This window comes from Canis aureus, chromosome 14 (genome assembly GCF_053574225.1).
Source record: "Canis aureus isolate CA01 chromosome 14, VMU_Caureus_v.1.0, whole genome shotgun sequence".
Lineage (NCBI taxonomy): Eukaryota > Metazoa > Chordata > Mammalia > Carnivora > Canidae > Canis > Canis aureus.
The window spans coordinates 32,497,465-32,511,107 of NC_135624.1; the positions used below are offsets into that span (position 1 = coordinate 32,497,465).

At 48.4% G+C, this 13,643-nt stretch overlaps 1 protein-coding gene across 2 annotated transcripts in view; it reads left to right on the forward strand.

The window, feature by feature from the left end:
• Nucleotides 1-13,643, forward strand: part of TG (thyroglobulin) — a 249,030-nt gene that overhangs the window by 67,581 nt on the left and 167,806 nt on the right. For both annotated transcript variants that reach the window (XM_077847310.1, XM_077847311.1), the window contains 2 exons: nucleotides 1,359-1,550; nucleotides 5,711-5,875. In XM_077847310.1, the coding sequence (XP_077703436.1) occupies nucleotides 1,359-1,550; nucleotides 5,711-5,875 (357 nt within the window). The remainder of the gene's footprint in view (nucleotides 1-1,358; nucleotides 1,551-5,710; nucleotides 5,876-13,643) is intronic.

The window sequence follows — 13,643 nt, forward strand, 5'->3', positions numbered from 1 at the left end:
CTTGGGTTCTACATTTTAAGCCTCTCCACAATTTCTAGGAGAAAGTGTGGGTTAATCTCTGGTGAACAGCTGGGTGGAGGGGTCAGACTCAGGGTGGCAAAGAGCACAGATTCCTCATTCCTTTCTGCCCCCCATCAGCTGTGTTCACTCTCTTTCCTTACATGAGATATGGACGTAATAATAGGATAGACGTTTTGGCTATAGATTTATCTCTCTATATATATCTCCCTGCAAAAATCTCCTCTTTGCAAAATGATGCTCTAAAAATAACAGGGCTTATGGGAAAAGTAGAGTTAGGGACAGGCGAAACCCAAGCCTCGCCATTTTTAACCAGAGGACTGGCAGACGTGATCACAACCCTGTTTAAAATGCTAGCAGAATTTTTAAATAGATTGAATCCAGCACAAAGAGATGCTACAGTAAATGCACAAGAGTCACACAGCTTGATGTGGGAGGGAGGCAGGAAGGGTGGGGTCTGCTGAATTGGGCAGGGGAAAATCACAAGTGCCACCTTGAAGACAAAGAAGGTGGCCAGTCTGGGGTAGGGGGGAGAGCGTGGGCCGAAGGGCATTGTGTACGGCCCCGTGCTTCCTGTGGCTTGCCCGCGCTCCGCTGTTGGTGCATGCTGCAGTCACCTGTTGTTGATGCCACAAGACAGTGACATGCTGGAAAAACTGTAGATGGACCGGCGTGGCCTCAGCGTTACAGCAGCAAAGCTTCCTGCCCACCACGAGTTCTTTTTCAAGATTTTATTTATTTATTCATGAGAGACACAGAGAGAGAGGCGGAGACACAGGCAGAGGGAGAAGCAGGCTCCCTGCAGGGATCCCAATGCGAGACTCCATCCCAGGACCCCGGGGTCACGACCTGAGCTGAAGGCAGACACTCAACCGCTGAGCCACGCAGCGGGGTCCCCCACCATGAGTTTGAACCACAGGAACAAACATTGGTAGCAGAGTAGGCTGGACCTAACTCACAGGGCAGTGAAAACGAAATGAAGTCATATAGGCAGAGCATGAGTCACCATGTCTGTGTATACAGGTAGAGCACAAGAAATGTTTGCTGGTAATAATAAAAATATTCGTACGTGTCACCTCTTCACACACCCCCTTCAGTGCTTCAAAGGTGTGATGAGCATCTATCTAGGTCTGCAGGTTTGGGGCCATGGGCCTGGTGAGCTCCATACTCTTCATGCATGGGCGATCCAGAAGTTTCATGGTGCAGCGAGGGTCTCATCTTGGACTTCACACTACCCTTCGTCCAACCAGAGGGTCCACTATCATATGACCAGTAAACTGCGGTCAACTCTGCAAGGTTTTTGGATCTTTAAAAACATTTTTTTCTGCCTTTTCCTCCAGGCCAAGAATTCACCACCACAAGTCAGAAGAGCTTCGAGCAAACAGGTTTCCAAAACACGCTCTCTGGACTGTACCGGCCCGTCATATTCCCAGCCTCAGGAGCTGATCTGACTGGGGCTCATCTCTTCTGTCTGCTGGCCTGTGACCGTGATTCATGCTGTGACGGCTTCATCCTTGCCCAGCTCCAAGGAGGTAATGCCTGGGACAGTGAGGACCAGGGCCTTCTGGTACCAGGACTCATGGTCTTACAAAGGAAAGAGCAGGGTCACTGAAGCCAGGATTCACAATGTGGGGACGGCGTGGGGAGGTGCGGGCATGAGGTGACCACTGAGCTTCTGCAGCCCTGCATGTCGCACAAAGGTGGTTTTCTTTCAAAGCATCGTGGGAAGCTATTGAAAGTTTTAAGTGAGGGAATGCCACGATCAGATTTGGATTTTGAAGCTGTGGCTTGAGTGTGCAGAAGGTAACAGGTAGGGAGTTGGAGTAGATGTGGGGTTCAGTTAGGAGCTACGCCCACAGTCCAGGTGAGGGGGTGGGTAGAGTGGGCAGGGTGACAGTGGTAGAAATGGAGATGAAGGGTCAGATTCAAGGTATCCTTAGCCGACAAAACCCACAGGACTCCATAGATATGAGGACCGGAGAAGGAGGAGGTGTCCAAGACCATTCTTGGTGATCCACTTGTTCACCTGGTTGGACAGCTTGCCTGTGTGGCAAATAACGGAAGATACCAGATGTCAAATTTGGTGATGGGAGAGGAGGATTTGGGACAGTCATGGGCCCATTTACGGTGTGCTAAGCGTGCAGTGCCTTTAAGACATTCACAAGATGTGGATTAAGCTTTTGGGTACCAAGGTCTAGAGCTCAGAGGCGGGGTCCGGGCGGGAGATAGAAATGCATGAATTCCTGGTGTTCAGGTGGTATCAGGGCTGCGGGTCTGGGTGGGATTTCCTGGGAAGAGGGTTCAGGGTGAGAAGGTAGGGGGAAGCAGGCGATCCCTGGTGAGCACCTACATAACGGGGAGGACTTTCGAAGAAGACGGAAAACTAGTGAACGAGCGGCCAGGCAGCTGGAAGGAGCCGAGGAGGCGAGGGAGGTCCATCGTGGAAAGAGGAAGGAAGTTTGTCAATAGATTTGAATGCTGCTCAGAGCACAAACAAGGTGTTTACTGAAAGGGGGGTGGGGCTGCAAGAGAGTGTGTTTGTTGGAGGGGTGGGGCAGGAGTCTGCACTGGACTGAGTTAATTCCTGTGTATTTATTTTATTTATTTATTTAAATATTTTATTTATTTATTCAAGAGAGACACAGAGAGAGAGAGAGAGACAGAAAGAGAGAGAGAGGCAGAGACACAAGGCAGAGGGAGAGGCAGGCTCCTTGCAAGGAGCCCCATGTGGGACTTGATCCTGGGACTCCAGGATCACAACCTGAGCTGAAGGCAGGCGCTCAATGGCTGAGCCACCCCAGCATCTCTTGCTTTTTTCTTTTTTCTTTATTTATTTAAATTCATTTAGCCAACTTAGAGTACATCATTAGTTTCAGATGTAGAGCTCAATAATTTATCAGTTGCATATAACACCCCGTGCTCATCACATCACGTGCCCTCCAGGACTGAGCTGAATCCTAAAATTCCTTTTAGATTTCGCGCCTTGTGATTATATGTTGTGCATCGATGCTAGTGTTTAGATAGGTGAAAAAATACGTATATATAGAGATATACACACACGTACCCATGCACATCCATGTAAACACACATACGTGTGTGAAATGCGGTGGTTCGGATCCAGGATGCCTTTTGTGAGGCCACCACAATCCCCCCAAGTGCTCTATTACTCACCAAACCATATGGTTTTTCAAGCTGGAAGGTTGATTTCATTTTCCTTAAAATCATATATGGAAGAATTATTTTGTTCCATGGAACACGGGGAGCCCACGAAATCCCTTTTCTTTCCATGACGTGCCTGGCTAGCAGCTCGCTGGCGTTTCCCTCCAAGTGTAACCTGCGACCCGTGAATTATGTTGCGCTGACCGACCACCTCACAAACTGGAGGTCTCTTGGAGACGCACCTAAAACACCAGGCAGATGTTTTTCCCAGGCTTGTCTGGTGGGCAGAGCCGGGGCTTGGAATCAGCAAGCTTTGGCCGGATCCGCCAATGACCAGGAACAGACTCCTGCTCGGTCCTTTTACCAGGGTCTGGAAAGTCATTTAACTTTCTGGCAGATTCCCCCCTCCCTTCCCCTCCCTGCTCTGCCTTCACCAACCTTCAACTCCTAAGTGGCTTTGTCTCTACTGATTATTAAGGACACTTCTGGAGGCTCCTGGACCTACATTTTCGTGAGGTTCAGAGGGACTTGGGTGGCCCCTCGGCCCCTGGGAGTGTGACCAAGGCTGGCAGGCTTCCCCTGGGCTCTCAGCGGGTGCCCCTGCTACTCTGGTGCTGAGGCTCAGCCGGGTAGGGGGCAGGGGGTAGCCCCCCCCCCCACCAGGCCCTCGCTGCCTGCTGGCCACTCCTCCCATCTCAGCTAGGAAAGCCTTTCTCCTTTTCTGCTTCCTTATTATGAAACAAAGTGGTCTCACCAGGTCGGGGAATCTGGAATCCAGCTGTGTGCACCAGGACTGTGGTGCTGTTGATAAAGGCCAACTCCCGCATGTCACCACCCTCTATCCCTATGACCCACTGAGTCAGAAGCTCCATGGTCGGTGCCGAGGAGCGAGCATTTTTAAAGCCCTCCCCGTGTTGTTGATCGAATCAATCCAAGCTGCTGGTTTGAGAACCAGCAATCAGAGGATCTGTAAGGTCACTTTTTACAGAGATGCTGCTGCTGCTGCTGCTGTTAATATATATATATATTTTATCACCTGGAGGTTAAAAGTGGCCAGTGGGAGGGAGAAGGACAAAATGTCAGCTTTATAAGCCAGACATCTGAGTCATCTACTTTGGGGAAATTTTGGTGAGAGATGAGTTTGAAACTCTCTCTATGGGGGAGCCCTTGTGGCGCAGTGGTTTATGCTGCTTTCAACCCAGGGAGTGATCCTGGGGTCCCGGGATCGAGTCCCACGTCGGGCTCCCTGCATGGAGCCTGCTTCTCCCTCTGCTTGTGTCTCTGCCTCTCTCTCCATCTGTGTCTCTCATGAATAAATAAAATCTTAAAAAAAAAAAAAAAGAAACTCTCTCTGGGCGTGGGCACAAATTAGGATAAAGAAGGGAAGGGGTTATGGGTGGCAGATTTCCTATTTTTTTCTGGAGAATCTGAACAACTATACTACCGAATGAGATTATTTATCAAAATGGAAAATCTGAGTAAAAATACTACTTAGTGGTGTTCAGATTCTGGGGAATCTACAATACTACGTAATGGGATTATTTATCGACCTTATATAAATGACCTAATTTCTAGATCTCAGTAAATTTGGGTAATTAACTTATCTGAGAATCCGTTTCTCCACTAGTAAAACAGAAATAATAATATCTGCAAGGGGATTAACATACTTCAAGCACTTACCATAGTGACTGGCACGTTACAGACCCTGAAGCATCTGAGTTACCTGCCTTCCCTCCCTGAAACCACTGCTGGGTGCCATAAGCTCAGGACGGGTCTTCCTGACACCAAGCAAAGTTATAACTTCAAGGCAGCTTTTTAACAGTTGGGACATGTATCCAAACTTAGGATATGTATTCAAGACAAATAGTCTAGTGCCTCCCCTAGTTATAGATTTCTCTCTGCACATCCCAGGTCTGGCGAGGGGTGGGGGGGCAGGTGGTCCCACAGCCTCTGCTTGAATGCATCCAGAGACAAGGAGCTCACTTCTTAATAGGGAAGCTTGGGCCATTGCTGCGGAGCTTGTGGTTTTTCACAGAGCCTTACTTGGAATCTGAGTACTCCTTTCTGAGCCCCTTCAAAGTTGGTGTGCATGTACATGTGTGCATGAGAAAGGGGAGAGAGAGAGAGAGAGAAGCTGCTGTTTATTTGCTAGAAGCCTCAAAAAGATCCCTCTGTGGGGTAGTGGATAGAGAGTGAGGCCAGAGGATTCTGACACTAAGACCCCAGGTGCTGTTGAAGATGTCATGGCTGGTGACCCATCAAGAAGAGCTTTAATGCAGGAGGTTCAACAGGGCAGGCAAGGGGGTGGCCTTCCCTTTGCAAATTGGCCACTATGACACGTGCAGGGCTATCAGGCAAGAGGAACCCAACTGAAAACCAGGCTCCTGAGTTCCAGGCTCTGTCCCTGTGTGCTCCCGAGGGGTTGTTACCTGTTCCCACTCTCCAAGCCCCTCGGGGCACCCACGTGGGTCCCTAGAAGGGCCCTACTTGTTCTTCATCACATCACCCTCTCTTCCCTCTCGTGCCTCTGCAGGGCCCATCATCTGTGGGTTGCTGAGCTCCCCCGATGTCCTACTTTGCCATGTCAAAGACTGGAGGGACCCCACTGAAGCCCAGGCTAATGCCACCTGTCCTGGTTTGACATACGACCGGGGGAGCCGCCAGGCGACGTTGCGTCTGGGAGGCCAGGAGTTCGGGGGTAAGTCTCTGCCTGCCGCCTGACTTCTTTCAAAATGGTGAGCCCTGGGTGTTCTATGCAACCGAAGGGTTCTTGAAAATTACATCTGAAACTAATGATGTACTGTATGTTGGCTAATTGAATTTAAATGCAAAAAAACAATGAATTTTCCTCACCAGTGGGGTCTTCTCCTGTGAACCCCCTTTGTACCCTGAGAAGGTTATACTTCTGAAAAAAATAATGGTATCAAAGGTGCTACATAAAACCCAACCAGAGCTTCTCAGCAGCTCTCCCAAGGCTGGAGGGAGCTCGCAGCCGGGCAGGTAGGCTGTTGCTGATGATACCAGCTGCATTGCCCGTCCTAATTATAGGGGTGCAAGAGGCTGTGAGCCCCACCACGTAGGGTCCATTGATGCAAATAACTATTCAGCTTGCTCCATCCTCCTCCTCCTCCTTTCAGAAGCTCTTCCAACATTTCCCACAAACTTATGTGCATTCGATCTAGAAGTCACCCCGAGATCATCTGCCTACCCCCTCGTTTTATAGGGATGGGCGTCAGTGCCTGAGGCCCCACAGTGGCCCGTCACATCTCCTCTCTGCCTCTTCCAGCCCTGCCCTTGCATCAGGGCTCCACGGGGGAAGAGTCCTGAGCTGGGGACCGACCACACCAGCACGACTTAGTGTGGTCAGGACCGGCGGGTTCAGCATCACCGGAAGCTCATTAGAAATACAGATTCTCGGGTTCCACCCCAGACCCCCAAGGTGGCCCCAGGAATCTGTCCTAGCCAGCTGTCTGGGTAGTGCTGTGTCTGCTGAGTTTGGGAAGTTTGAGAAACATCAGCTAGGTGACCTGGAAGTTTTCTTCCACCTTCCAACCTGAAACGTCAGAGTTTATGGTGAGAACAGGGCCCAGGAGATCCCTGACTCCCGGTTCCTCTGTGAGGCTGGCCGAAGCCCGGCTCCGTCTCACCTCCTCTCTGTTTTTCTGCCAGCATGTGGCTCCAACCCACCCTCTGCTTTGGGAGGGGTGAAAGCATTGCAGGTGGCAGCCTGACAGGACACAGAAGAGGACTAAGGGAAGTTCAAAGAGCCCTTGAAGGCTTCCATCTCTCGGAGACGTTGGTCCTTCAAGAGCTGGAAGCCACTAGAAGTTTGCAGGGCCTGCTTCTCAGTGTAAGGCAACTCTCAGGTTTGTAATGGCAGAGAGCTCAATGTCACCTCCAAGGGGCCCTCCCTGACTACCCTGCAGAGTTCAGTGCTTCCTCCAGTGAAAAACTTCACAGGAATTCCTGAAAATTCCTCTGTTGGGCGGTGTGGAGGGCACTGCCCTGAGAGCGTGCCTTTGCCTGCCTGCTGCTCTTACCTGCCAGCTGGTAGTTTGCCTGTGGTGTTGAATCCCCATTTTGGACACCATTAGTGTGATCTGGAGCAGGTCAGGAAATATCTTCAGGCCTAATTGCTTGTCTACAAAATGGCTTAGTGGGAGGACCTGTCTCCCAGGACTGTGGTGAGGTGGGAGGAGATAGTGGAAAGTATCATAGCTGTGTTCCCCACCACACCGGCTATGAGCCACCCACTACCCTGAGGCCCCCCGGCCGCTGCTAACTCACATACTGCCCCCCCCCACCCGCCTGGCCACAATGCTTCCTTGGAGGGAGGCACTGTTATTAATTCTCCCCATTTTACAGCTGAAGACACTGAGGTACATGGATAAAGTCTTCTCAAGGGCTCAGAGCTTCTAAGTAGAAAGCCTGGGACTGGAAACCAGATAGTATGATTCCAAAGCTGACGTTCTTACCTGCTTCTTGATATTGGCACTTACAGATAATAGGTCTGAGACGAACTTCGTAGGGGGTCTGACACATAGAATTACTGTTAGGTAATATTATTATTGTTTTTAAAAATTTGTCATTGTCTTTTGTTATTTTTAAGAACTAGACCGTATATTTAGAATTTCTAGCTTTACACCATCCAGCATGAAACCTGGCATAGAGAATATACATAATATCTGTGGAATGAATATTTACCAAAGCCTGGACAAAAAAATATATATATATATATATTGCCTAATTAGGTGGGATTCCATGAGGCTTAGTTTTTTTGGGGGTAAATAAAATCAAATTGCTTATTTATATGATGGATAGTAAACATATGGTATCCATTATTCTGAGAGGTAGCCCAGGGTGAGCAAACAAGCGTTTGCAGAAAGATGTGTGATATATTCATGGGCAATAAATCCAGAGTAAATTGCTTAACATGGAGCATGTGCTTGGTAGGTGCCCAAGAAATAAAGAATGTGTCCTTGTCTGGCCTCCCTGAGAAGGAGTGATTACCAAATGACTTTTGAAGTTTTTGGTTTCTTTCAATGCCCTGTGGGTATGTGTATATTTTAGGGTATTGGGCAAAGCTTTAAGAAGGGTACCTTTTGCTTTGTTTTTTAAAATATTTTGTTTATTTATGTGAGATAGAGCATGTGTACGTGCGAGAGAGAGTGCATGTATGATAAGAGGGTAGGAGCAGGGGGGAAGAAGACTCCCTACCAAGCAGGAAGCCTAGTGTGGGGCTTGATCTCAGGTCACTGGGATCATGACCTGAGCTGAAGGCAGATGCTTAACTGACTGAGCCACCAGGCTCCACAAGAAGCGCACCCCTTGATGGGGATTTTAGGCACTCTGAGGTATATCCATGATGTTCCAAACTGGGAATTGCCTTAGATGCAGACTGACCAGGACACCCTTTCCAATTGAGAACAATAGAGCACAAAAGCTCCGTGCCACAGTTATAGGTCACTCCTCAAGTATAATGAGTCCCTGGGAAAGAAACATGGTTTAAATTCTTACTAAAATGTGAGTAGCTGGGATCCCTGGGTGGCGCAGTGGTTTGGCGCCTGCCTTTGGCCCAGGGCGCGATCCTGGAGACCCGGGATCGAATCCCACGTCGGGCTCCCAGTGCATGGAGCCTGCTTCTCCCTCTGCCTGTGTCTCTGCCTCTCTCTCTCTCTCTCTCTCTCTCTCTCTCTGTGACTATCATAAATAAATTTAAAAAAAATTAAAAAAAATGTGAGTAGCTGAAAGAGTCCCTTTTCTAACAACAGATATTGATAGCGGGAGAAAGTGAGGATTCCGTGGATTCAGGCAGCTGCAGGGGAGGCCACAGAGCTGATTGAAGCACAAAGGAAGGATCTGGGGACAATAGCAATGAACTCTGTCCCAGCCTCTGCCTTCCCATTTAGCCATTGGTTAGATGCTCATGAAAATGCAGATTCTGGAATCAGACCCTGGGATTCAAATTCCATTTTAAATGCTTACTCCTTATGTGACCTTTCTGGGCCTTGGCCTTCCTGGTTATGAAATGCAGATAATGATGACTTTGGCTCCTTGGGAGGTTAGAAGGATTGAAGGAGGAATGCGTGGTGAAGCACTGGGAGTGGTGCCCGGAACAAGGTGGGCACTCTCAGTAGATAGTAGAGATTATGGAGCAATAGCCTGCATTGAAAATCCTGGAGACAGATTCTGCTTTTCTCTGCTAGCTCTGTGGCCTTGCTCAAAGCACTTAACCTCTCTGAGCCTCAGGGTCTCCATCTATAAAATGGGGGCTCACTTTTTTTTTAATTTAAATTTGATTACCCAACATTTAGTACATCATTAGTTTCAGATGTAGTTTCCGCTTTTTTGTGTATTAGAGAATGAAGCGCTAACGTGCTCTACGGCTGTAGTTTAAGGCACCGTTTCTGAACTTCAAGTCCCTGCCTCCTTGATGGCACATCCCACAGAGGCACCTTGTAGGACTTCCAGTCTGGGTATCTGCTTTCTTTTTTTTTTTTTTTTTTTTTTTTAAGATTTTATTTATTTATTCATGATAAATGTGTCTCTCACACAGAGAGAGACAGAGAGGCAGAGACACAGGCAGAGGGAGAAGCAGGCTCCATGCACCGGGAGCCCGATGTGGGATTCGATCCCGGGTCTCCAGGATCACGCCCCGGGCCAAAGGCAGGCGCCAAACCGCTGCGCCACCCAGGGATCCCATGGGTATCTGCTTTCATTGACCAGCTCACCGGTCCTCTGAGAGTCTGGTCTAACAGGTGGCCTGGCTAATGGAGAATTAGGATTTATGTATAAAGTGTAAGTGACTCGCTTGCCATTTGTAGGATATTGCAGCCCAACAGAGTACACTAAATTCAAACAGGAAGCACATCAGTACCCATGTTGCATTGTACAAAGCACTTTCACCCCCCTCAGCACCCTGGTCCTTTGGTACTTGAGCGAGGCAGCTGGTTACCTCACAGTTTTACCCACGAGAGCACAGTTCCAAGCTGTGGCATGTCCTACCTAGAGGAGCTGCCTTTGCATGAAGGCCATAGCTGGGATCTTAGACCTTAGGTGTCAGAGGCCAGAGCCATCGGTGGAAGCTGTCTCCCACACCACCCCATGGTGCTACCTGCTTGTGTTGTCCTATCAAGTTAAGGAGTCCAGTAGTGGACACCCCTCCCTTGCTCTACTCCAGACATGGGGTAGTTCATGTCAGAGACCACATATTCTACTTCAAGGATTTCAAGGATTTTAAAGGGCTGTGGGGAGAAGAGGACAGAAAGCCCCAGGGAAAGTGGGAAGGTCAGGTGTGGCTGTGGAGGTGAGCAGGAATAGCTATAGAGGAGGGATTTTTGGGCTCGTGCATCCATCACTCGTCCTGAGAGCCTCCTGGATGTGGGTGCTGGGCCCACACTGGGGTCCAGGTGGGCGGAGTGGTCTCTGTGCACCAGGAACTCAAAGGTAGTGTTTCATTTGTCTGCCTGAGTGGACTGACCAAGGTTCATGGAACTCAGAACGCCCTTTCAGTACATTTCTCCTCATTTTTTAAGCCAACCAAATATCAGTTCACAACAAACAAATACAACCAAAACCAACCAACCCTACAAATTACCTGGAGGCCCTTTTATCCAATTGGAAGGCCCAGTGCTTTTCATGGTTGTGAGGTTTCTCTTTCCCGTCATCGGATTTCTGTTTAGACACTTCTCCCAAGAGAGGAATCCACCCAAAATCTGTGTCTCCCAAATTGCCAATGGGCATCTCTGGGTGTTTCAACTATTTGGTGCTGGCTGAATCCATCTTCTCATTTCTAAGGGAAAAGGCTTAGAAGGCTCTGGAACTGCTTATGCCTTCTTTCTGACAATGTCTTGAAGTGCAAATGAATGCAAAATAGGCAGATTAAATGTCCCTTAATGCCCATAGGGACTTAACATTTGACAGGAAAAACAGGCCTTGGAAGAACACTGTTGGGTTTATTATGGATCCCAAAGGCTTCATGCTTTGGGCAGTGGTGAGGCTCAGGCTGATAGCTGGCATCTGTCGCCAGCATAGGAGTCTGTTTTGTATCAGTGAGGGCCATTGTCTCAGGGTGCTGAGGGCTAGGTGGAGAAATTTCCCATGTCTCTGGGATGCCCACCATCACCAGATGCATTTTGAGCAAACCATCCATTGGGCAGCTACAAATAGGATGACCCTGTTATAGTTATTTACAATAGTTGTCATGTGTTTTGCACTAAGCAGAGCCTGAGACAAGGATTTAGGAATGCAGTTTATTTAGGAAGGGAAAGGAATATGAGGTGGACTCTGAAACCCGGGCTTTCTAGTTTGGGATGCTGTCCACTCCTAGGCAGTAGACGCAAACTAACCACCCCAGACACAGCACATGACCTCTCTACGGAAGTGTTCCGAAGTAAATCAAGACCACACAACACCCACCAACCCTCCGAATCAAGGCTCCATGCCAAACCCCAAAACTTCTAAATGTGTATATGTCCCTGTTGCCTTGATTATGGAGAGAGAGGTGATGAGTCAGAGTGTGGAGGCCTGTTTGTGTCACAGGGATATTCTAACTCAACTGTCACGGAAGGAATGGAACAAATATCTGGACAGTCAAAACTGTTTTCCCCTAAAATATTGCTTCACAGGGAAGAGGAGGAATCACGTTTGCTCCAGTTCTATGCGCCCCGTCTCAATCAACAAAATTGAGCCTGGAAAGTTTTGGGGAATGGAGTGAAGGGCTGGAAGTCTGCATTAGGAAAGGCCAGCCTTCCTGTGCTTGGGAAGATAATGCTCTGTGTTTGCTTGGTGGGCTCTGAGTATCATTGATTACATTGTTTTCCTCATTCATCCCTCGAGTTTATTAATGTATGAACAGCAGTTCTGCAGCAGGGATGATGTCAGGTGTGGGTGATATAGAGAGGAACAAAGCCTGTTCCCAACCTTGGAAAGCTCTAGTACAGTCAATGGACAGTGACAGACAAGTGTGAGATTAAAGATTCAGGTGTTTGTTGAGTGCTCTACAAATCCAGAGGAAGAGCATGTAACCCAGCCAGAGGGTTCGTGGGGCTTTCTAGTAGGAGATGATGCTGACTCTGATTTTTAAAGAATGAGTAGAGGCTAACCAGTTGGAAGAGGGTGAGAGTTCGAGGCAGAGAGGGGATATCTGGGATATCAGAAGTGATGCAGAAGCCTGGAAGCCTGCAAAGACAAGCCCCTTGGAGATGACACATGGTCGCTCATGCTGCCAAGATTGAGGTCCCAGAGAAGTGAATTCTGAAATGTGTGGTAGCTATCACAAGACTGAGGGTAGAATTGCCTTTCGGAAAGGATACCCTGGTGCTGTGTGGCTGGGGGGTGGGAAGGAGTCTAGGGAACCAATGAAAGACTGTGATAAGCCAAGAGGGAGGGTCCCACGGACAGGGTATGTTTGAGACCAGTTTGGGAAACAGGTTGGTTGGATGTGGAGGTTGATGCCAGGGAGGAGGATGGCTCTGAGAGGAGTGAGTGCCCTTGACCAACTCCGGAAGTAGGAGGAGCTGAGTGTGGATGTGGAAATGGGGTGGGAAATGGGGAAGACAAGAGAGAGGACAGTGCCATCCCTTCCACTCCCATGTCCTCTGTGCATGCCTGTGGAAACCTGGCAGTTGCCTCCCAAGGCCTTACAACTTTCTCTGTGGCGATTTAAAACATTTGCACATCAGTCTGTAGATATCGGTTGGTGACTTTCTGAATCTACCAGATGCTCAACTTTTCGAGTGCAGAAGTGAACTGAATCCCATTGGATTGAATGGTGTCAAAATGAGCAAACGCCAAGGATAAGGTGAAGACTCACCTTTTCCAGGCTAGAAGCCACAGGGTTCTGTTGCCTCAAGGTGGACAAAAAGTGGGTAAGGAAATTCCATCCCCACCACAGTTTAGTGCATTCTGGACCCAAACACAGCCTTAGACCTGTGTGCACCTGTGTGGAGCCCCTGTTCTTCTCTGGGTGACGGAGAGCATCTCTAAGTTTCCTTGCTACTCCATGAAAATCAGGACACACCACCTCAAGATGTTCTAGACAATGTGTGAGAGGCTCACCCACTCACCCAAGTCAGGAATGAGGACTACTGAGTGGTGGAGAAATCCTTGAGGGATTGTTGCTCTTGGGAAGGGATAGCGATGGGGATGTGGATGAAGGCTCATTGAGGGCCCATGATCAAAATGCTCAGTAGTATCTCATGGTAAACTACTTTGTAAAGTGGTCCTTCATTTTAGTCTTCTATTTGAGAGCAATAAAGCACTGTAGAGATAAGATGTCATTTTTTCCTCCTTTTACAGGATAAATAAGAATACTAATGCAAAGCTTAAACTATTTTGAAAATTTTACTTTATTTTACTTACACCTATGTTACCAAAAGTATCTATATCTATCTATCTATCTATCTATCTATCTATCTATCTATCTATCTATCATCTATCATCTATCCATTTATCCATCCCACATA